This window comes from Mytilus californianus, unplaced genomic scaffold, assembly GCF_021869535.1.
Source record: "Mytilus californianus isolate M0D057914Y unplaced genomic scaffold, xbMytCali1.0.p SCAF_6, whole genome shotgun sequence".
In the NCBI taxonomy this organism is placed as follows: domain Eukaryota; kingdom Metazoa; phylum Mollusca; class Bivalvia; order Mytilida; family Mytilidae; genus Mytilus; species Mytilus californianus.
Window position 1 is genome coordinate 82,790,064 of NW_026262712.1, and position 25,012 is coordinate 82,815,075.

The 25,012-nt window shown below is 33.0% G+C and overlaps 1 protein-coding gene across 1 annotated transcript in view; it reads right to left on the reverse strand.

Annotated features, from left to right (window-relative positions):
• Positions 1–25,012, reverse strand: part of LOC127705179 (polyhomeotic-proximal chromatin protein-like) — a 44,145-nt gene that overhangs the window by 5,686 nt on the left and 13,447 nt on the right. Inside the window, exons 5-11 of the mRNA XM_052209431.1 lie at positions 12,934–13,202; positions 9,518–11,550; positions 8,141–8,490; positions 6,940–7,179; positions 5,481–5,596; positions 2,341–2,489; positions 719–813 (exon numbers count right to left, since the gene is read on the reverse strand). Coding sequence (XP_052065391.1) covers positions 719–813; positions 2,341–2,489; positions 5,481–5,596; positions 6,940–7,179; positions 8,141–8,490; positions 9,518–11,550; positions 12,934–13,202 — 3,252 coding nt within the window. The remainder of the gene's footprint in view (positions 1–718; positions 814–2,340; positions 2,490–5,480; positions 5,597–6,939; positions 7,180–8,140; positions 8,491–9,517; positions 11,551–12,933; positions 13,203–25,012) is intronic.

The following is a 25,012-nucleotide window of genomic DNA, read 5'->3' on the forward strand; positions in this document are numbered from 1 at the left end:
GAGAACATGACTTATTATAGTTTTGGAGAACAAGATTTATTATAATCAGTAGTAATTGGCTTTGCATGCTTTGCTTTTAGTAACTGTGAGGTGCTTTGTGTCTATTGTTTTTATGTTAAAGTTGTTTTTTGTGCTTCATACCAATCTATAGGGTTAAGCCATTCACAGTTTATTCTTATGTTGTGCTGTAACACCCCTGTCCTAGGTTAAGGGGGGGGGGGGGAGAACTCACAAACATGTTCAATCCCACCACATTCTTTATGTGCCTGTCCCAAGTCAGGAGCCTGTAGTTCAGTGGTTGTCCTGGGTTCATGTCTGTCATATCTGTTTTTTGTAAATTGTATTGTTCTATATTAGGCAGTTAGTTTAATAGTTATAACATTTTTCATGTCTGGGCCTTTTCATAGCCGACTATACAGTATTGGTTTTTCTCATTGTTAAAGGCTGTACAGTGACCTATTATTGTTATTATGATAGTTGTCTCATTGGCAATCATACCACATCTCCTTATTTTTATTTAAAAAAAAAACAAATTCATTTCAACCCATTGGTTCGAAAGAAATTTTAAACTGGCAATATGAATTTAATCAACTTTGAGACAGTGGTGTTTTAAGTATTACACATTTTACAGTCTGGTTATAATTCCAAACTAAATGTTCCTGTTTCAATAAATCTTTATGTTTTAAATAAGTTCCTCAATTCTTTAAAACATACTTACCATACTTTCTTCGAGAATTAAACTGCGATATTTTTCAAACATCCAATCCTTCTTACGAACAAGGCCTTCTGATAAATCGTCAAACATTTCATCATCTTGTAAAATAAATCATGTCTTTAAGTCAACATACAATGAATGACAAACATTCAGAGAAAAGGAATAAACAAACAACTTTCAGTCACAACTGGTTCAACTATGTCCTACTTGAAATGAATGGTCAAGATGTAGGAACTAAATATCCATCACATAATTAAATCCCCTATTTTGACAAATTAAGAGTTACAACTGAAACTTTTATGATTGATTCCTCTTACTTACAAGTAAAATTTGTTTTATAGTATTAGACACAGATTTAATACCATACAGAATGTTTTATGAAAATATATGTTGTAAAATGTGTATGTAAATTGTATAAATTAATGATAACAATAAAAGTACTTTTGAAATATAGACTGAATCAGATATATATTTTTTTAGGGTTTTCAAACGTGAAAAAAGTCAGTTCAGAGAATCCATATAAAAAATACAAAGTAATCATTTTGATGTGTTGCAACCAAATTCATTGCCCTTGATTCCACAGTGGTTACCGTTAGTAACAAAGTCTAAAGAGATTAATAAACTACTTCGCTGAGCGCAGCTAGATACGCCCGCAGAGGTCCAACCCTGAACAGCTGGGGCAAAAATGGACGCAATATTCAAGCTTGATTCAGGTCTGAATTTGGATTGTAATTAAATATTTGACATATTATAGGTTTCTGAATAAATGTATTCAAACAACTTGAAATTTGTTATATGAATTAAATTTATGTTCAATTAAAGATTTCTTGCTGTTGTGCAATACTTAGTAAATCTGTTGTCAGACTATAAACAAATAAAGTTCAATTAATTCTCAATGTTATATAAGAATTTTATGAAAATAAAAAGGGAGCTTACATCAATAGATATAAGCAATTCACCAAAGTTTCATGAGAATTGGTGACAGCATTTTTGAGTTATTGTCCGAAAACTGGAAAATCACCCCTTTTTTTAATGAATAAAACCCCATAACTCAGAAATGTAAAATGTAAAATTTATAAAATTATAAAGGGAGCTTACATCAATACATACAAACAATTCACCAAAGTTTCATAAGAATTGATGAAAGCATTTTTGAGTTTTTGTCCGAAATCTGGAAAATCCCCCCTTTTTTTATGAATAAAACCCTGTAACTTGGAAACGTATAATCTAAAATTTATAAAAATCAAAAGGGAGCTCATGTCAATAGATATAAACAATTCACCACAATTTCTTGCAAGTTGGTGAAAGCATTCTTAACTCATTGTCCGAAAACTGGAAAATCCCCCTTTTTTTAATGAATAAAATCCCATAACTCGGAAACATAAAATCTAAATTTTATAAAAAACGAAAGGGAGCTCACGTCAATAGGTATAAACAATTCACCAAAGTTTTATGCAAATTGGTCAAAGCATTTTTGAGTTAATGTCCGACATGTTGACGATGGACGGACAGACAACGGTATACCATAATACGTCCCTAAACTGGCGTATAAAAACAGGATATAAAAAAAACTGTCTTGTTGGATAGATGGTTTTTTTTTTTGGAAAACCTGCATATATATTTACCTTTCTTCACTAAATCATCTGGGGGATTTTTTGTTTGAAACACATGATATCTTAAAAGCCTTCTATATGTATCACGTTGATTTCTAAATGGAGTTTTGGTATCTGTGACGATGGCATTAGCTTGATCTTTTCCCATTTGTTGATGAATTCTGAAAGTAATCAATGTTTTATTACTTTGTGTATTTTCTGGTAAAAAATAACTTTTTCACTGATACCGTTTTCAAACTAAGAAATCCTGATTTGAAATTAATTATCTCTGCCTTTCATAATCAAATTACACCCTTTTCATTAATTGTAATGTAATCTGCTAAAATTTATTTATAGTTGTTTTCATTCTTCATGGTTGGTGGCTATTTTTCAGATCATATGAGTATTTGGACGGTATGCGTATACTCATACTGTTCAACCATACACGTACGGTCATACTCATACGGTCTAGACCATACATGTATTTGGACCATATGGGTTAATTTTAGACAAACATTTATCAAAATCTTTAACTGAGTTTTACAAATTAATATTATTACAATTAGATGAATAAAGTGAATAAGTGAACATTCAATCAATTGAAATTAAATATTTATTTTATTGTCTATCTGACAGTCTGTGCCAAAAACATTTTGAAGCACTTGCCCATACAGCTAGTGGAATAAAAAATTTTTTAGCCCAAAAGTGATGTGTACTAGACCTAAAATAATTTGTGTCACCGGTGCTAGGAGGATTTGGGGGCATGACCCCCGCCAAGAAAATTTTGGAAAATTAGACGTAAAATCCTGCATTCTGAGGTTACATTTTTGTATCTGGGAGTGAATATAACTTATTAAAAAATGTTGTTTTTTTCTCCAGGTCAGATGAAAAATTCTCCTTTCCTCCAATAAAAAATAAATATAGTTCTTTTGCCAAAAAAAATCCTTTTTCTATAAACATGATAAACTTGTACCATTAAAAGTAAAAAGACTCGGCTAAAAAATCCACATTTTTAGCACTAGTTAACTATTACTCAGCTGAGGGATTGTTACTTATTTTGGAAAAAATTCCCTAATTGGAGGGTGTCCCCAACCTGTTTATTCCTCATATTCTTTCATATTTTTTATAATCTTAAATTATATTATATCTCTGGCACTTCATTAGGGTCTGGATGGGGGTCCTTCATTTCTGTATTCTTTTATTTTTTATACTATTTTTCTCCATTCTTTATTTTTTTCTAAAAAATATTCTTTTTGTTTTTTGCCTATTATTCTCTATTCTGTAAACCTCCCATCCACACCCTCTTTCATTGCCACTTTCTTTAATGTTATTTAAAAATGCCTAGAACTTTTTCTGCATAGCTTTTGTCAACTTGAAACTTCTCCGAGTATTTGTGAAGGCCTTTTCAACTTTTCAATGTTTTACCTGTGATAGCTCCGTTTCTATTTCGGCATTGAATGAGATCGAATCCTTGATTGTTTGTTTACATTGAGTGGTATCTATAGATTGTGTTTATTGCAAGCACATGGTCTAGCCTCGTTCTCGATTTCGTTGGTAGTTAGGTATATCGCATTGACGACTGGTTCCCTTTGTTTAGAAGTAACAAAACCCATATATGATAAAATAGGGATACCAGTAAACGGATGAAAACAAGGTCGGTGACAAATTTGTAACTTGTTCTCATATATTCAATAAAATACCGGCTACAATTTCGCAAACGATTTCAGATGTTCACTAGATCGATCGGGCGATCACCAGTGCTTCTGCACAAGTCTGATGAGATTTTTACTAGACAGGGACTTCTGGCTACCGCTTAACGTCGCAGACTGATCTGAATCCTATTTTGATACTCTCGCCCAGGGTGACACTTGCTGCCACGAGGAATGTCAGATACTTTACATTTACATGTTTTGTTCGTGCATGTTCCTTTGCATTTACATCTCTTGCTAGCAAGAGAAAAGATTGCTTGTTTTGCGGCAGCATGCAATGAAATTCCTTCTGTTTTCCAATGTGCAGTTTCAATTTTGCATGTCAAAAATTCTATATCACCCATATCATAACAAGAGTTTAATATGCTAAATTCACATGATAGTTTTAATATGCCAAATTCACATGATAGTTTGTACAAACTTGGATCTTTACCAATTATATCATCAACCCTACATAATAATCGGGAAGATCCCCTGATGCCCTATCAACAACTGGTATTCTTTAATACAGTAACAAAGCTACCTTTTCAATCTTTGCATTAGTTTTCGACACTTTTTTTATTATATTTTCTCATTGTATTTTTAACTGATTTTTTATAATTTCTGTCCAGTATCTTTCGTATTCTGTCGTGAGTCGTCATTTGTCCGTTGTCCGTTTTCATGGTACAGTTTCTGTCATCAGGAGGGTCAGCTATAATGTCATTCAGTATCATAAAATCATCAACTGCCATGAGTTCATCCTGTGTAGGTCTGTAGTCTGTAACATCGTATGTCTCTGGTTTTCAGGTAGGTTAACAGATTAAATTAACGTGACTTTTTTAAATAGTTAAAAATATTAAATTTTTATTTCAATTAGAATATCTTTTCCTTAACATTTTGTCGGAATCGCGCTGAACCACTTTTCCCATTTATCAAAACATTTCTAATTCTATCAGTCTTCTCACAAGTAAACAGCTGGTTTGAAGGTTTTTAATGTTAAGTTCCTAAATATTCTAAAAACTTTTCTTCCCACATTATGTTTACTTCCGATAACTTCAATTTCATGTATTACTGACATGCTAAATACAGGAGATTAACAGATTAAATTAACGTGACTTTTTTAAATAGTTAAAATTTTAAGTTTTTATTTCAATTACAATTGAACTTTTTATATTAATTCGAGATTTCAGTTATGTTGATCTGTAGTATATATTTGTAACTAATAAACTTGCCAAACTTCTTAAATTAGGCAGACCGTACGTGTACAGTCCAACTGTATGCATATTTTGGAAAAGTACGTATACGATCCAGACCATAGGCATACGGTCCAAATACTCATATGGTCTGGAACAGCTAAATGTGTGTTTTCTATTCTCTTCTTGTCATATTTATTTTGCTAGGTTGACTTTTGCGGAATCATATCTCCTCAAATTCATTTTTTTATGACAAGTTTCCTTTTCAAGATTTGTCTTGTAGGGTACTTACAATTGATGTTTTGGGATGGCAGCTACAGACACTCTATGTACTATATTTGGTTTAGATGGTGATGTCCCAGGATGTTCAAGCAGTATAGTACTTGCTGTTGTACTTGGAACAATTGTCTGAAATAAAATCACATCGTATAACCTTTTAACTTACATAAAAATATATTGTTCTGAATTCTTTCCATCTAGTTTATATGTTAAAGTTGATATGTATTATGAATAGATGAAGGATATAGCACTTAACAACATGGAGTCAAAAAATGAAAACAACACATTATAAATTTCATGCTTACGAAGCACTTTTCTGGATTTAGCTTCATCAGAAATGCTCAAAGCCGAATATTTGCAAGCCAAGGATGTATAAGAACCGAAACAGTTGAAGAGCTATATGAACAAGCTGTCAATAAATCAAACAGAGACCAACAATAACAAAGATTCTCTACCTACATATTTACAATTGCCAAGTATATGCTTGGATTTTTGTCCTTTTTTTCCAATTATATTTATGTACTATTCTACTATGTCCAATGTCATATCTAGAGATAATTCAACAGGATACCATTTTTATAATATCATTATAAAACAAAATTAGCTTGTTCTTATTTTCAAGAAACAAAATGTATCTTTTAATATCATCAATGCAGATGGACTGTTATATAAAACACAGTTCAATAAAAACATACAAGGTTGACAATAAAAGGTACAATGTTGAAACATGAAAACATGCTGCAAGGCAAAAACTAAGATGAATCAAACATTATATACTGGGAATTCATTTTTATTCGTGGGATACCAATTTTTGTTGATTTCTTGGGTAAGGGTAAACAATTCTAACCATAAATTTAGATGAATAATGCTACATAAAGACAACAACATCGTAGATTACTGCAAGGAAAATATTTATTATGGTCTACATGCATTTTATGTACTTCAGTATTTGTTTTCTATGTTTAAATTGTCCTGAAGACGCCACCGTAAGTGGCGAAACATGTAGACCATAGTAAATATTTTCCTTGCAGTAATCTACGATGTTGTTGTCTTTGTGTAGCATTATTTTCCTGAGGTTTCAAGACAACCGCAGCATACCTCTGGGTATCCATCCTGATTACTCTCTACCAGCCTGTACCGTTAGAAGGTGTTGGTTCACTCGATGCAACCACAAATTTAGATGTTCAACGAAGAACAAATTTTCTATATGCTTGTATGCAGACTTTGGCAAAACCACTTAATCAAATATCCACGAAAAAATACAATTTTTCCAAAATCCACTTAAATGAATCCATGGTAAGTCAAATTAGATTGGGTCTCATTGACTTATGACATATTGGAGTTTGACTCATGGACAATTTCGTGTATTTTAACTTTTTCTCCAAGCGTTTTCCACAAATTAAAATATGTTTTTTCTGTAACATTCATTTAATCATTTTCAAATATAAATCAAGTGTGATAAAGACTCTTACAGGTTGTATAGTTGCAGGTAGCTGATTCTGTATATTTGAAGTGCCTTGTACATTTTGTTGGAGCTTTTTCTGATGTTGTATCTGTGCTTGAACCTGAGCATTCATTTTCTGTTGTTGTTGAAGCTTTAGGAACAAAGCCATCTGTTGTTGTTGTTGTTCTTGAGGCATTGTTGACAACATCTTTTGAACTTTATCCTTCTGATCTGGCGTCAAGTTCAAGGTCAAGATATGGCTGGCAATCTAAAAATACAGTTTAAAATTTTAATGAGAATAAAAGGAGATATGGAGTATACACAATTTAGACAACCACCTAACCATAAATTAAAAGCAAAATTCCCCAATAGAAGTAAAATAGATATCTAGGTTACCATATGGTTTTATACAACAGAAAATTGTCTACACCATGTGTCAATCTCTAATAAATGTCACCAAAGACTACCAAAGAATTCCAATCAAAATCTATTCCTAGACAAAAACATTATAAAAGATATAAAAAATACAACCTATGATAAGTTTCCTGCCTGGGACACCAACACATATTTGGGTTAAACTAGTTTTTATGGAATAGTTTTTTTTTTCAGAAAAAAAAGGTCAGAGTTTCATATTTTTTGCTGTTTCCTGATATTCCATGAGTGTAAACAACCATCATTTGCCATAAAAAAAATTCACACAAGTTACAGTCATAACTCTTTAGGTATAAAAGCTCAGTTTTCTTATTTATATTTATAAATAGGCTTTTTTACTCATACTATTTCAACTGTCCCATAATAACTATGGTCATGATTGTAACTCTTTTAATTGGTAGTAAGCAAAGGTAACATTATTTTTTTTGTCACCTAGCAACCATGCAAACTAAATGGCATTGTTTTTAGCACACAATGAAGCATATATGCTGTAAAATACAAATTTTATACTGCCAATAACACAAATAATATCCTCTCATTTCAATCTTCTTTTTTTAATTCCAAGGATTGCTGCATTCAAATCTTCCTCACAAATGCTAGGTATTTTTCCCCCACCTAAAACATTACATTTCTGTGCAGGCAAAATATTTTTGAAATTTATAATATCAATACAAAAATTTTAAGCAGTAGATAAGAGTTCTATGATAATCAATGAAGTTAACACAAAAGTTACTAATGTAAATTATTTTTTTTTTTGCCAAAAAGAGACTTCACCAATCATTCAAATAAGTGTCTACCTTAATTTGTGTTGGTACAGCAACTTGTGGATTAGGATTAATCGGGACTTTCCCCGGTACTACTATAGTCCCCATTTTCACAGGAGTGGACACAGTGCTATTTTCTCCAACAGTTGGTGTGACATTAGAGTTGGTCTGAATTGCCATCTTAAGAACACTAGACTGTCCTTGTTGTAACAACATTCCTGCCGGACTTTGACCTAGTATAGTAACATTAGAGGGTTGAACTGGCTGCTGATGGGACTTGTTCCCAGTAGGTGAAATAGACATAATAGATCCAGACTGAGACTGAACAGATTTTGTAGTGCACATTGATGTAAATGAATTATCACTGGTGACTAGACCTTGTGCTGAAAGAAAAAAAGATTTATGTTATTCAATTTTGATAAAATGTAAACAAGATAAAATCTATAATTGGTAGTTTATTCAAAACTGCATTGCCTTTATCATTTTCTTTTGCATTGCATATACATCTTTCAGACTTGAATTTTATCTTGTTTTTAAAACTGAGTGCCTTGTTACCAAAATAGTTATGAATACTGTTATAGAAAGGAATGCATTATAAATACCAATTGTCAAGTTTTCTGCATTTTGATAATGTAAATATGATTTTATATCGAGTCACAATATGAAGATTTAAAGCAAGTAACTATGTAAAAACAATGGTCCCCACCTCAAAGCCTTTGAAAACTGAATTATGATGAATATAACAGTTTTGTTGTTTGCAAATATGTGCACTTGACCTATAGTTTTCATAATCATACAGATTGATCCACTTTGATATCATAAAATATTTTGTAATTATTTCTCATCATGATTTAAGTTGGTGAATTTTGTACATTCTGTTGAAATTCCAACTACAAATTATTGTTTTAAAATTTCTAAGAGGTTCTTTTCAATACATAATACACATGTTTTCTAATCTTTAATGAATGCATAATAAATTAAATTTTTTCCCTAAGTAAATTGGACAGCAAGAAGCATAAATATTACTGAAACTGACGTTCCAATCTTCTTTTTATAAATCAAGTTTTATTCAGTCTAATCAACAAGCTTGTGTAGTCAAATTAACATATAATCTGTGTAAATCAATGTTGATGCAATGTACTGTGGATTCATTTATTTTCGCTGGTATTTATTCTCGTGGATTCAGGAAAAATTATATTTTCGTAGATATCTGATTTTCATGGTTTTGTCAAATCCTGTATGCAAGCTGAAAGAAAATGTATATTTTGTTGAATACTTAAATTCATGGATCACCTATAACAACAAAATCCAAGAAAATTAACATTCCACGAATAACAATGAATCCACAGTAATTAAAACCAATTATCCCTACTGGGTATAAACAAATTATTTTTCAAATAGTATATTTACCTGGTAGTCCACCACTAACTTGAGATTGCACAGCTCCTGCAGCAAGACTTTGATTTACCAATGGACTAGATGCTGACTGAATTGTGGACTGGTGATGGGCAAGGACATGACCAAGCTGTGGAACTGACACAGCAGGTTGACCAATAAACATGGGAGTGGCATTAGATGTCTGATTGCTTGTAACTTGCTGTAACTGCAGTTGTCCTTGAGCTGGTTGTATTTTGATATGACCTTTGGCTATAATTTGTTTCAGAGCTTCACTAAATCGCAGTAACTGCTGCGTTTGTTGATCTGTAGGGTCCTTCAGTGATTGCAGTTTACGAATTTCCTTTTGAATAGCATTAATCTGTTGCTGTGCTTGAGGTGTCAACTGAATTGTTGTCATAGGTAGCTTTGGAGCATTATTGACAGCTGATAAGAATGGTTTACCCGTGGTGACAGTGGATGTAGTACTACTTGCTACTGAAGGTATAGTCTGGTACATTTTTGGACTACTACTAATATTGATTTGTGAGACCATTTGTTTAGTTTGTGATACTGTTGTTGTCACTGGAGTCATGTTTGCTGTGCTAGCACTCACAGTTGGTAAAAGAAATGTTGGAACTTGTGATGTTATGCTTTGTCCCTGGGGCACCTGGCTTGAACTAGATGCCTGATTGTTCACCATAGAAGTGTTTAATAACTGTGCTGAATTATGCCCACTGGATATCAAGTTACTTGTCGATGTTGACGTTGCCATAACCATGCCAGAGATAGTTGATTTGTTCTGATGCAGATTTTCATTAGAACTTGCCTGCTTTTGAAGCTGATTTAATTGGTTTTGTTGAATGAGCTGTTGGATATTTGATGGAAGTATGACATTCTGACCTCCAATGTTAATTGTCATCGGTAAATTGTTAGACTGTAGATGATTGTTAGCGGCAACAAGTTTGACCTGTGGCTGACCTTGAGAACCCGTCATAATTTTCTGAACCTGTGGTAGGAGAATTTGTTGAGTAGCTTGTGTAGTCTGAGGTAAGACTTGATTTGAAGCAAGTGTTTGTTGCTGGGGTAATTGCAGAACATTTGGTGGTGTGACTTGCCGTAATACAATATTCTGGCCAGGTGTAGGTGTTGGAGTTCTTTGAATCAATATCTGCTGACCCTGTTGATTTAAACCTAAGAAATGTGTTGCTGTTTGTTGCTGAACTTTCGTCTCTTGACTAGAGCTTGTAGGCGTTGCAATTCTTATGTAACCTAGTCCTCCTAATGCTGCAGCATTAGTTTCCACTACCTGGCCTCCTTGTACTAAAGGGGTCGTTCCAGTGGCACTTGAAGTAGGAATAATCTGTGGCTGAAGCATTTGATTAACATTCTGAATCTGAAATTGGTTATTAGAAGGCATTTGAGAACTTGGAATAATGATATGCTTTCCATCAGCAGTCTGGATTAAAGTCCCTTGAATCTGCCCTTGTTGACCTTGAAACTGACTTGAACACAAAACATGTGCTACATTGACATTGACAACATTTGGATTTTGTATAACAGTATTTTGTGTATTTACATAGTTTTGTCCTTGATTGGGTACTTGAGTATGTCCATGACTTTGTAGCACCTGACCTTGATTCGATAATATATGGCCTTGTGATTGGATAATTTGTTGAGTCTGAAAGTTACTAATGTTTGAGATCTGACTACTGATTGGTAGATTTCTAATGATCTGCTGCTGTGATTGCGAACCTGGAATCTGAAGCATGTTAACATTTTGATATTGCCGTTGCTGCTGTAGTGGAGTAAGAGATCGACTCGCATGAGGTGAGGCTGATGACGATGAAGAACCAACATGAGGTGAACTGATAGGTATGGGACTTTGGTTTGGTGTCTGATGGATGTGAGGAGATCCTTGAGGATGAGGCTGGATTGGAATTGGACTAGAGGATTGTTGAGGATGTTGCTGTATCTGCTGGATTTGAGGTTGGGCGGCCAACTGGAACTGTCCATTTGGTAATGTCTTGAGAAATAACTGTCCATTTACTCCCTGAAACAGCTGACCACTGAAAGTATATAAATAAAAATAATTGTATGTAAATATTCATAAAATTTGATCAGTGATGTAACTGTGGAAAAATGAAATTCTAGAAAAGCCATAAGTACCAGTTCTTGTATTTACTTGTTCTCGTTTTATTACCAAAATGTTAATAACTTAAACTGGTGTATACAATATGCACAATTTAAAAAAAGAGAATTTTATGTTTGAGTAGCATTAGAGCTAATTTCCTAATGCTTGTAGATTGAGACTTTGTTTGGCTTGCTTGCTTTGTTTGTATAAATGTTTACTCAAGCATTGTTATCAAGATTGACATCTGCAAACAATATAAATAGGCCCAGTTAAACCTGTATAACTTAAATTTGATTAAATGCTATCCTGGAGGTTATTAATCTAAATATAATGTATACAGGTTTAACTCTGCCTATTTATATTGTTTGAAGATATCAATCTTAATTACAATGCTTGAGCAAACATTTATACAAACAAAGCAAGCAAGCCAACCAAGGTCTTACTCTACAAGCATTAGGAAATTAACTAAATATACTGCAAATCTGATTCTATTTCTCAATACAATGTACTGCTTTGAATAATCAAAACAGTGCCTATCTATGATGTTTGATAGATATATATCTTCTAATGATTATATTTTCCCCAAACTTTATAGTCACTTAAACTAACTGATAGAAGATTTCTCCATGTAGAAGACAGTTCCTATTCGGCTGAATATTTGGGACATAGTTCATTTTAGTAGCTACTAAATGACTGTTCTTAAAAAAAAATTGCTGAAAAAAAATTGTTTAAAAATGTTCAAGGGGCTACTCAATGAGTAGTGTGTGGTTAAAATGTAAGTAGATTATTAACTAACTATTTATAGAATACAAATTCTATGAAGTATCAACATCTGTAGCATGTAACATGTTCACAATTATTTTTGTGGTTTCATTAGTATCATGTATCAATTTTTTTATCAAATGGTGGCTGTTCAACCTTTAACAACTGATCATCTATGTTGTGTCAGGACGGTTAGATCAGTAATTGAACATTTTGATGATTGTTGCTTCTTTTTTCTTGATAAAATTGGATATTATTTAGAAGCAGTTAAGAATCTTATTTCTTGCAACTGTAAACCAACAACCCACCTTTTACTAAAGCTTTAGTGATCAAATCTAGCAGCAATTGAGTGGGTAGATCGCACCTTATTCTTAAATCTGATATTTGGTGGAACTTTAGGTTAAGAAGGCTTTTCAGACGTGTTTATCCAATATGGTGTCTACCTGTATTCTATGAGCGACTAGTCAGTAATTTTGACTTTTTGTCAATATAAAAATCCTCCCATGTTACTAATAAAGTGAAAATATTTGGAGGCAGGTGTAATTGTTGTACCTACCCCTGACTTAAGTTGGTAATATTTGGCAGCAGTTGAGCAGGTTGTTGCTGGACAGTAGCTTGTTGTACCGTCTGTGTTGTATTACTTTGGACAAACTGTAAATTGACAGTACCGGGCTGACTAGACAACTGTCCAGAAGAATGGCCATACTGGACAGACTGCTGATTGTTATTAACGACTGATGTTTCTAGCACTGAATTCCTACTTGTTGGTCTATCCTCAACTTCTACTGATGAAATGAGATCATCTGCCCATTCAAATCCGGAGGCCTGAAAATAAAATTTTCACATCTCATTAGGGACGACATCATAAGTTCAATGTAGGATAAAAAACTTAATTCACATAGTTTTTTCACTGACCCCCCCCCCCCCCCCCCTTCTTAACTTAATTTGGGAATAAAATGCTTCACTGAGCGCAGCTGGATACGACCTCAGAGGTCCAACCCTGAACAGTTGGGGCAAAAATGGACACAATATTCGTGCTTGATACAGGTCTGAATTTGGATTGTAATTAAATATTTGACACATAATAGGTTTCTGACACAGAATAACTGTAGTCAAAGAACTTAGAATTGGTAATATGATTTGAATTTATATTCAATTTTTTGCTTTTGTGCAATACACCATGCTGTTGCGTATTGACCCCCCCCCTTATTTTGCAAAAAAAAAAAAAATATTTGAAGAAATTTTCTTTTTAATTTCTGAAATCTGAATTCGAAATGAAAAAAAAAAAAATTTCCCAAAAAAAAATTCTTTCCCTCAAGATATGGTCATAATCTCAATTCAAATTTCCAATGGAGTTTGCAACCATAATTACCAATTTAAATACATCATAAAAGTCTTAAAATAGAAAATGACATACATAATCATGGCTAAAATTAATATTCCTTTAATAGTAACTTCTAATAAACAGCTGTGCCATGAGTGCATGATACGCCCGTCGTCTTGTGTGTGAATTTTTATGCAATAAGCATAAATAGTTTCTGACATACGGCGTGACATGCGAAAACCACCTTTTTTTTTACAAAAAACTGGATATCTCTAAAATAAAATTTTGAATCAAAACCAAAAATTATACAGATCTTTAGATTAATATAACTAAGAAGTGTGTAAAATTTTAAGCAATAATCATAAATCGTTTTTGAGATACGGCGCGACATGTGAAAACCCCCCCTTTTAAAAAAAAAATCAATATCTCAAAAATAAAATTTTGAATCAAAACCAAAAAGTATACAGATCTTTAGATTAATATAACTAAGAAGTGTGTAAAATTTTAAGCAATAATCATAAATCGTTTTTGAGATACGGCGCAACATGTGAAAAACCCCTCCCCCTTTTTTTACAAAATACTCAATAACTCAAAAATAAAATTTTGAATCATCACCAAAAAGTATACAGATCTTAAGGTTAATATAACTAAGAAGTGTGTAAAGTTTTAAGCAATAATCATAAACTGTTTTTGAGATATGGCACGACATGTGAAAAACCCCTCCCCCTTTTTTAACCAAAATACTCAATATCTCTAAAATAAAATTTTGAATCATCACCAAAAAGTAAACAGATCTTAAGATTAATATAACTAAGAAGTGTTTAAAGTTTTAAGCAATAATCATAAATTGTTTTTGAGATACGGTGCAACATGTGAAAAAAAACACACACCTGATTTAGTTACTAAGTCCTGTAACTCAAAAAGTTTTAATCTTATTTTCACCAAAAATTATATCGTTTGACCATCATAAGAAACAACTATGTTTTGGATAAGTCATTCTCAAGTTATGGTGCCACATGTTTACGCCGGACAGACAGACAGACGGACAGACAGACAGACGGACGGACGCCGGACGTTTGTATACCATAATACGTCCCGTCAAAAATTTGACGGGCGTATAAAAATTAATTGACAGCTAATCACCTCAAGACAATACACCATCTTTATACATAATTTAAAAGCAATGTATGGGAGGTAATCCAATTTTTTTTTAATACTTTAAATGTATTTGGATTACCTCCCTTACACTGCTTTTAAATTGTCCATTAACCAGGAAACCCTTGTTTTTTCCCCTTTTTTGCCCCTAATTCCAAAACGGTTTGAGCCATAACCCCCCAAAGTCAATCCTAACCATCCCTTTGTGGTATGTAAACTTGTGGTATAATTTCAGAGAGATTCATACACCGTTCCACAAGTTATTGTCTGGAAACTAGAAAAATGCTTATTTGGGCCCTTTTTTTGCCCCTAATTCCTTAACTGTTGGTACCATAACCCCCAAAATCAATCCCAACCTTCCTTTTGTGGTATTAAACCTTATGGTAAAATTTCATAGAGATCCATTCACTTAAACTAAAGTTATTGTGTGCGAAAACCAATGTGTCTTCGGACGACGACGAGACGACGAGGCAAACGTCATACTAATATACGACTGCAAAATTTTTTTGCGGTCATATAAAAATTGATTGACCAATATTGGCATATGCTCTCAGAGTATACTTTTTGTATCATGGGTCCTGTTTTTCCTCAACAATGTATGTTTGTTCTGTATATTGACTTGGACATCACTTTTAAACAATATTGGAAAAAAGTTATGTGTATTTTTATTATGCATCAAAAAGGCACTGTTAAATTATAATTTTATAAACACTACAGTCAGCATGGATTCTGCATTTTTCATCTGCCCACTTTTTGCATGGGTAAATATTGGGTTTATGGTTTTCGATTGTTTTTGTTTCTTTTCTCAAATGAATATGAAACAGTTCATTGTTTCATATAACGTATATAGCTTTAAACTAAATAGTGGTCCATTGAAATGTATGGTGATGACAGGGCAGTGCATTTGTGCCAACTGTGGAAAGAGGGAAAAGCACAATCCCAAATGAATATAGTGAATGTGATTACTGATATGATCTATGTAATTTCTATTCAATGTCTTTTGACCACTCATATTTTCCTACTATCTCACAAAATTCTATAAAACTTTCAAATTTTTATTTGAATTTATATTTCAGTTTTCATTTTAATAATTAAATAATTAACATACTTTCAAAGGAAATTTTAAAGTTTATTTTTGAATGCCACCATGTGGACCTAAACAATCTGAGTTGATCTGTATATGGTTTCATATCATTCAAAATTCACGATCGATAAAGCGTTTGAACGACATAGATACTATGATTAATTTCACCCCAATACTTTCCGGTACGAGTTGATGGATTTCATTTGGTTTAAAAGTCCAAACATATGTAAGGGCCAAACTTGAATCCGTATTTTTCAATCTGAAAATCACTGTCAGATAACAAAATTTGCAGCGATTTTTACCCCCCCCCCCAAACTATTTGAATCAAGTTTTTTATCCGACATCCATCTTTTGATGTTGTCCCTTACCACATATTTGTTACGGATAAAGACCATACCATACAAATTTCAGGTTTTTTTTTTAATGAAGACCACTTTTCTAACGCATATATACGGATTATCCTTGCAAAGACTGAAAATACATTTATTTATGTGGATTGAGGAAAAATATATTTTCCAATTGAATTTCTTAGTCTTATTAGCCTCTGGAAAATTTTGCACTTCGTTGAACATTCATGGTTCACCTACACTAACAAAATCCACTAAAATTGGTATCCCATGAATAATAATGAATGCTAAGTACTGCTGTGGACTATAAAACAGAAGATTTTATAGTGGGGTTAAAATTTAATTTCGTACAACATCCTATTTGTGTTTTTGTTGAATGTGGCTGTTTGTTGTGTTTTATTCAAAGATATTTACAACAGGTCTACATTTTATGCACTGTATGTTTTTCTACAAACAAACCATGTGGTATTGTCAGTCTGACAATTATTAAAGAGGCATTAGCTACGAGATATAAAAAAAAATAAAGTATGATTATTTTTGTTGTACCATTAATGAAAGTGAAATAGTGAAATAATAATTCGCTTTTAACAGCAAGTTTGGTTTAGTTTTGTCAAATTAAGCAAAAAATAAAATGCTTCGCTGAGCGCAGCCTGATACGACCGCAGAGGTCAAATCCCTGAACAGATTGGGCAAATTTGGACACAATATTCAAGCTTGATACTGTCTGAATTTGGATTGTGATCAAATTTTTTACATAATATAGGTTTCTGACACAAAACAAATGTGGTCAAAGATCTTACAAATCTATTGTGCAATACTGTGCAATTGAAGATTTCTTCTTGAAACTTTTCAAAAATTCGAAATTTGAAAAATTTTGAAAAAAAAATATGAATCCCTTAAAAAAATTAGAAAAAAAAATCCCCCCCCCCCAACTTTTTGAAACCCCCCTTAGAGAAATAACCCCAAAACTCAATCCCAGCCTTTCCTTTGTAGTATGGAACATTGTAGTACAATTTCGGAGAGATCCACACACTTACACACAAGTTATTGTCTGGAAACCAGAAAAATGCTTGTTTTTGGCCCTTTTTGTGCCCCTAATTCCTACATGTTTGGGGCAATTAACCCCAAACTCAATCACAGCCTTCCCTTTGTTATATGGAACCTTGTGGTACAATGTCAGAGAGATCCATACACTTTCACACAAGTTATTGTCTGGAAACTAGAAAAATGCTTGTTTTTGGCCCCTTTTTGGCCCTTAATACCTAAACTGTTGGCCCCATCACCCCTAAAATGAATCAAAAACCTTCAACTTGTGGTATTAAACATTGTGGTACAATTTCAGAGCAATCAAAATACTTATACAGAAGTTATTATCCTGAAACTAGAAAAATGCTTGTTTTAGGCCCTTTTTGGGCCCCTAATTCCTAAACCGTTAGGACCATTATCCCCAAAATCAATCCCAACCTTCCTTTTGTGGTATTGAACCTTCTTAAAAAATTTCATAGAGATCTATTCATCTTAACTAAAGTTATTGTCCGGAAACCAACGTGTCTTCGGACGACAACGACGACATCATACCATTATACGATCCCAAAAATTTGTTTGCGGTCGTATAAAAACTGCTTCGCTGAGCGCAGCTGGATACGCCTGCAGAGGTCCAACCGTGAACAGTTGGGGCAAAAATGTACACAATATTCAAGCTTGATACAGGTCTGAATTTGGATTGTAATTAAATATTTGACATATTATAGGTTTCTGAATAAATGTAGTCAAAGAACTTGAAATTTGTTATGTGAATTGAATTTATATTCAATTAAAGATGTCTTGCTGTTGTGCAATACACTGTGCTGTTGCGCAATACTTAGTAAATCTGTTGTCAGACTATAAACAAACAATAACTTCTCAATGTTATATCAGAAATTTATAAAAAACTAAAGGGAGGTTATCTTAATAGATATAAATCAGTCATCAAAGTTTAATGAAAACTGCTCTAAGCACTTTAAGGATATTGTCCAAAAACTTGAAAATCAACCCATTTCTATGAATAAAATCTTACAACTCGGAAACGTAAAATTTTAAATTTATAAAAATCAAAAGGGAGCTTACAACAATAAATATAAACAATTTACCAAAGTTTCATAAAGAATGCTGAAAGCATTTTTGAGTTATTGTCCGAAAACTGGAAAATCCCCCTTTTTGTAATGAATAAAACCCCATAAATAGGAAATATAGTCTAAAATTTAAAAAAAATCAAAAGGGAGTTCATGTCGATAGAAATAAACAATTCACCAATTTAGTTTCTTGCAAATTGGTGAAATTGTTTTTGAGTTATTGTCCAAAAACTGGAAAATCCCCCTATTTTAATGAATAAAACCCCATAACTTGGAAATGTAAAATCTAAAATTTATAAAATTCTAAAGGGAGCCTACATCAATACTGAATAGATATAAACAATTCACCAAAGTTTCATAAAAAATGCTGAAAGTATTTTTGAGTTATTGTCCGTAAACTGCAAAATCCCCCTTTTTGTAATGAATAAAACCCCATAAATCAGAAACGTATGGTCTAGAATTTATAAAAATCAAAAGGGAGCTCATGTCGATAGAAATAAACAATTCACCAAAGTTTCTTGCAAATTGGTGAAATTGTTTTTGAGTTATTGTCCACAAACTGGTAAATCCTCCCTTTTGTTATGAATAAAACCCCATAAATCAGAAATGTATGGTCTAGAATTTATAATAAAATGCTCCGCAGGGCGCAGCTTGATACGACCGCAGAGGTCGAACCCTGAACAGTTGGGGCAAGTATGGACACAACATTCAAGCTTGATACAGCTTTGTATATGGATTGTGATTAAATATTTGACACAGCATAGGTTTCTGACAGAGAATGAATGTGGTCTAAGAACTTAAAAATTTTAAATTGGACATTCACCTATTATGGTCCAATATCCAAAATCTAAATACATGGTTAGATTCAGCATATCAAAGAACCCCAAGAATTCAATTTTTGATGAAATCAAACAAAGTTTAATTTTGGACCCTTTTGACCTCAATGTGGACAAAGTTGATAACGGGGCCCATAATCAATAATCTAAATACATGGTTAGATTCAGCATATCAAAGAACCCCATATATTCAATTTTTGTTGAAATCAAACAAAGTTTACTTTTGGACCCCGATTTGGACCAACTTGAAAACTGGGCCCATAATCAAAAATCTAAATACATGTTTAGATTCAGCATATCAAAGAACCCTAAAAATTCAATTTTTGTTAAAATCAAACTAAGTTTAATTTTGGACCCTTTGGACCTTAATGTAGACCAATTTGAAAACGGAACCAAAAATTAAGAATCTAAATACACGGTTAGATTGGGCATATCAAACAACCCCAATAATTCAATTTTTGATGAAATCAAACAAAGTTAAATTTTGGACCCTTTGGACCTCAATGTGGACCAATTAAAAAACGGGTCCCAAAATTCAAAAACTTAATACACGGTTAGATTCAGCATATTAAAGAACCCCAAGAATTCAAGAATAAAACCCCATTGAAATTGGTCAAGAAATAAGCAATTTATACGAAGTATCTTCTTTTGCACAATACTGTGCAATTAAATATTTCTTGCTATTGCGCAATACTGTACAATTGACAATTTCTTGCTATTGCGCAATATTGTGCTATTGGATATTTCTTGCTATTGTGCAATACTATGCAATTGAAGATTTCTTGCTATTGCGCAATACTGTGCAATTGAAGATTTCTTGCTATTGTGCAATACTGTGCAATTGAAAATTTCTTGCTATTGCACAATACTTATTATATAATAATTTACACATCCTGTTTGGTGTGTATCTCCTACCATATCATTATTATTTGCTTTTAAATATAAATCAGAAATAACCAACTTAAAATGGAAAATTTTAAAAGAAAAAACAAAGGAAAAAAAGAAAAAAAGGAAAAAAAAAAAAAATCCTCCCCCAAATTTTTTGAACCCCCTTATGATTCATCACCCCCAAACTCAATCCCAGCCTTCCCTTTGTGGTATGGTACCTTGCAGTACAATTTCAGAGAGATCCATACACTTGAACACAAGTTATTGTCTGGAAACTAGAAAAATGTGTTTATTGGCCCCTTTTTGGCCCCAAATTCCTAAACGTTTAGGGCAATTACCCCCAAACTCAAACCCAGCTTTCCCTTTGTGATATGGAACCTTGTAGTACAATTTCAGAAAGATCCATACACTTACACACAAGTTATTGTCATGAAACTAGAAAAATGCTTGTTTTTTGCCCCTTTTTCCTAAAATTTTGAGGCAATTACCCTCAAAATCAATCCCAGCATTCCCTTTGTGATATGGAACCTTGTGGTACAATGTCAGAGAGATCTATACACTAACACACAAGTTATGTCTGGAAGTTACAAAAATGCTTATTTTTGGCCCCTAATTCCTTTACTGTTGGTACCATAACCCCCAAAATCAATCCCAACCTTCCTTTTGTGGTATTGAACCTTGTGGTAAAATATCATAGAGATCTATTCACTTGAACTAAAGTTAGAGTGCGAAAACCAATGTGTCTTCGGACGACGACGTCAACGTCATACCAATATACGACCACAAAAATTTTTTTGCGGTCGTATAAAAATCAAAAGGGAGCTCATGTCGATAGAAATAAACAATTCACCAAAGTTTCTTGCAAATTGGTGAAATAGTTTTTGAGTTATTGTCCACAAACTGGAAAATCTCCCCTTTTTCAATGAATAAAACTCCAAAACTTGGAAACGGCAAATCCGAAATTTATAAAAAACGAAAGGGAGCTCACGTCAATAGATATAAACAATTCACCAAACTTTCATGCATATTGGTTAAAGCGTTTTTGAGTTAATGTCCGACATGTTGACGACGGAGGGACGGACGGACAGACAGTCAACGGTATACCATAATACGTCCCGTAAACGGGCGTATAAAACATTACTACTGATGCAAGTGAATAATTCAAACTCATTGAAACCGTATTCATGCGAGACTTAATTGATCCCTATAGCTAGAGATGGGTTACACATGTACTAGGCGTGTTCAGTTATTAAATGGAAAAGAATGTAAACATTGAAAGTGAAACAAGGGTAAACCATTTGGTTGACTGGTTCGATCTAGAAAAACTCATTCTTATACAGGTAAAAACGATTATTAACATACTTTTTTAACCTATAGTATGAAATCAAACAGACCTAGAAAAATTCAATTGCACAAGTTCGCAATCTATTTATATCTGTGTTTATGTTTAGTTCGGGTTATATGACCGTCTGCAGTCTTCATAGGTCACCTTGATAGTTAATTAGATGGCGTCAAGACTAAAATACACACGAAATGCTGATATATACTTTTGAGTCTTTTTATAATTTGGATATGCGTTTTAGTAAGTTGAAAATAAGAATTTGAGTCAAATCGGTGAACATGAATTTGACAGCTAATGCCCCTTTAAATGTTGAATCTTGAAAATATAAATAAAATGCTCCACAGGGCGCAGCTTGATACGACCGCAGAGGTCGAAACCCTGAACAGTTGGGGCAAGTATGGACACAACATTCAAGCTTGATACAGCTCTGAATTTGGATTGTGATTAAATATTTGACACAGCATAGCTTTCTGACACAGAATGAATGTGGTCTAAGAACTTAAAAATTTTAAATTGGACATTCACCTATTATATATGGTCCAATATCCAAAATCTAAATACATGGTTAGATTCAGCATATCAAAGAACCCCAAGAATTCAATTTCTAATGAAATCAAACAAAGTTTAATTTTGGACCCTTTTGACCTCAATGTGGACAAAGTTGATAACGGGGCCCAAAAATCAAAAATCTAAATACATGGTTAGATTCAGCATATCAAAGAACCCCATATATTCAATTTTTGTTGAAATCAAACAAAGTTTACTTTTGGACCCCGATTTGGACCAACTTGAAAACTGGGCCCATAATCAATAAAATGCTTCGCTGGGCGCAGCTTGATACGACCGCAGAGGTCGAACCCTGAACAGTTGGGGCAAGTATGGACACAACATTCAAGCTTGATACAGCTCTGAATTTGGATTGTGATTAAATATTTGACACAGCATAGGTTTCTGACACAGAAAGAATGTGGTCTAAGAACTTCAATTTTTTTAATTTACCTATTATGGTCCAATGTCCAAAATCAAAATACATGGTTAGATTCAGCATATCAAAGAACCCCATATATTCAATTTTTGTTGAAATCAAACAAAGTTTAATTTTGGACCCTAACTTGGACAAACTTGAAAACTGGTCCCATAATCAAAAATCTAAACACATGTTTAGATTCAGCATATCAAAGTACCCCAAGAATTCAATTTTTGTTAAAATCAAACTAAGTTTAATTTTGGACCCTTTGGACCTTAATGTAGACCAATTTAAAAAACGGGACCCAAAATTAAAAATCTAAAAACACGGTTAGATTTGGCATATCAAAGAACCCCAATAATTCAATTTTTGATGAAATCAAACAAAGTTTAATTTTGGACCCTTTTGACCTCAATATGAACCAATTTGATAGCAGGCCCACAAAATAAAAAATCTAAATACATGGTAAGATTCAGCATATCAAAGAACCCCATATATTCAATTTTTGTTGAAATCAAACAAAGTTTAATTTTGGACCCCAATTTGGACCAACTTGAAAACTGGGCCAAAAATCTAAAATCTAAATACATGTTTAGATTCAGCATATCAAAGAACCCCATATATTCAATTTTTGTTGAAATCAAACAAAGTTTAATTTTGGACCCCAACTTGGACCAACTTGAAAACTGGTCCCATAATCAAAAATCTAAACACATGTTTAGATTCAGCATATCAAAGAACCCAAAAATTCAATTTTTGTTAAAATCAAACTAAGTTTAATTTTGGACCTTTTGGACCTTAATGTAGACCAATTGAAAAAACGGGACCCAAAATTAATAAAATGCTCCGCTGGGGCGCAGCTTGATACGACCGCAGAGGTCGAACCCTGAACAGTTGGGGCAAGTATGGACACAACATTCAAGCTTGATACAGCACTGAATTTGGATTGTAATTAAATATTTGACACAGCATAGGTTTCTGACACAGAATGAAAGTGGTCTAAGAACTTAAAAATTTTCAATTTACCTATTCATATACATGTGATGGACTGTGAAACTCAGATCAGGAGATTGGGAAATTTTGGTCAGGAGATTAGGACTCAGATCAGGTGGTTTTTAATCGACATTAATTTTGTTGTAAATGTAACCGTGTGCTGTAAAAATGGTCTTTTAAAGTGTGTTATCTTCAACTTTCCAACCAATTTATTATGTTTATAGTACCCTTGTACTTATAAAGTTTCTCCATCTTTATATTCTACATGTTCAATCTAACATTGTTTTTTTCCAGTATGTTCTTTAAATTTTTTACTTCATATTCTATAAAACAATCATTGCAACCAGAACATTTGTTTAGCTGTCTGCAAATAGTTTTTATTTTTTTTTTTTTTTCTCTTGCAAATAGTTTTTATTTGCAAACTCAGAAATTCATTCTATCTGTAAAGTTAGGGTCATAGTTATTATATAAATTTCAATTTAAGCCTTAAAAGGAAGTATAGAATCCTCAAATAATTTTCAAATTATTATTTTTTTATTTGTCCTAAGACATTTAAAATCATTTAATAACCATCCTTTTATGATTATTTGTTCAATTTATATTTTATTTATATTCTTTTAAAAATTTTCATTATTAAAAGGAAAGTAACTTAAAACAGGATAAATCAAGGGAAGTAACCCAATAAATACACAGTTTTTGTTACACAACGGCAGTTAGCCTGAGGTAAAAATCGTTGCTTACCAGTATGTTTGACACCCAAGCTGACAAGTGAAGCCATATAATTATGCATGTTAATTGATTTACAGGTAAAATATAACTTCAGGTAATGTCAGTTACACCAGATGCCTGAGATGTTATGTTGGGCAGAAATTTTTCATTCATGAAAAATTTCATACACGGGATTTTTTCAACGGGAGGGGGGAGGAGACCCCTGAAAACGGGATTATTGTACTCCCGTCAGGAGGTTCACATGTATGCCTATTCAAACCATATCATTATTATTTGCTTTTATATATAAATCAGAAATAACCAATTTAAAATGGAAAATGTTAAAGAAAAAAAAGGAAACCCCCCCCCCCCCCCCCCAATTTTTTGAACCCCCTTATGATTCATCGCCCCCAAACTCAATCCTAGCTTTCCCTTTGTGGTATGGTACCTTGCAGTACAATTTCAGAGAGATTCATACACTTGAACACAAGTTATTGTCTGGAAACTAGAAAAATGCTTGTTTTTTGGCCCCTTTTTGGCCCCAAATTCCTAAAAGTTTAGGGCAATTACCCCCAAACTCAATTCCAGCTTTCCCTTTGTGATATGGAACCTTGCAGTACAATTTCATAAAGATCCATACACTTACACACAAGTTATTGTCCTGAAACTAGAAAAATGCATGTTTTTTTTGCCCTTTTATGGCCCCTAATTACTAAAATTTTGAGGGAAAACCCCCAAAATCAATCCCAGCCTTCCCTTTGTGATATGGAACCTTGTAGTACAATTTCATAAAGATCCATACACTTACAAACAAGTTATTGTCATGAAACTAGAAAAATGCTTGTTTTTTGCCCCTTTTTGGCCCCTAATTCCTAAAATT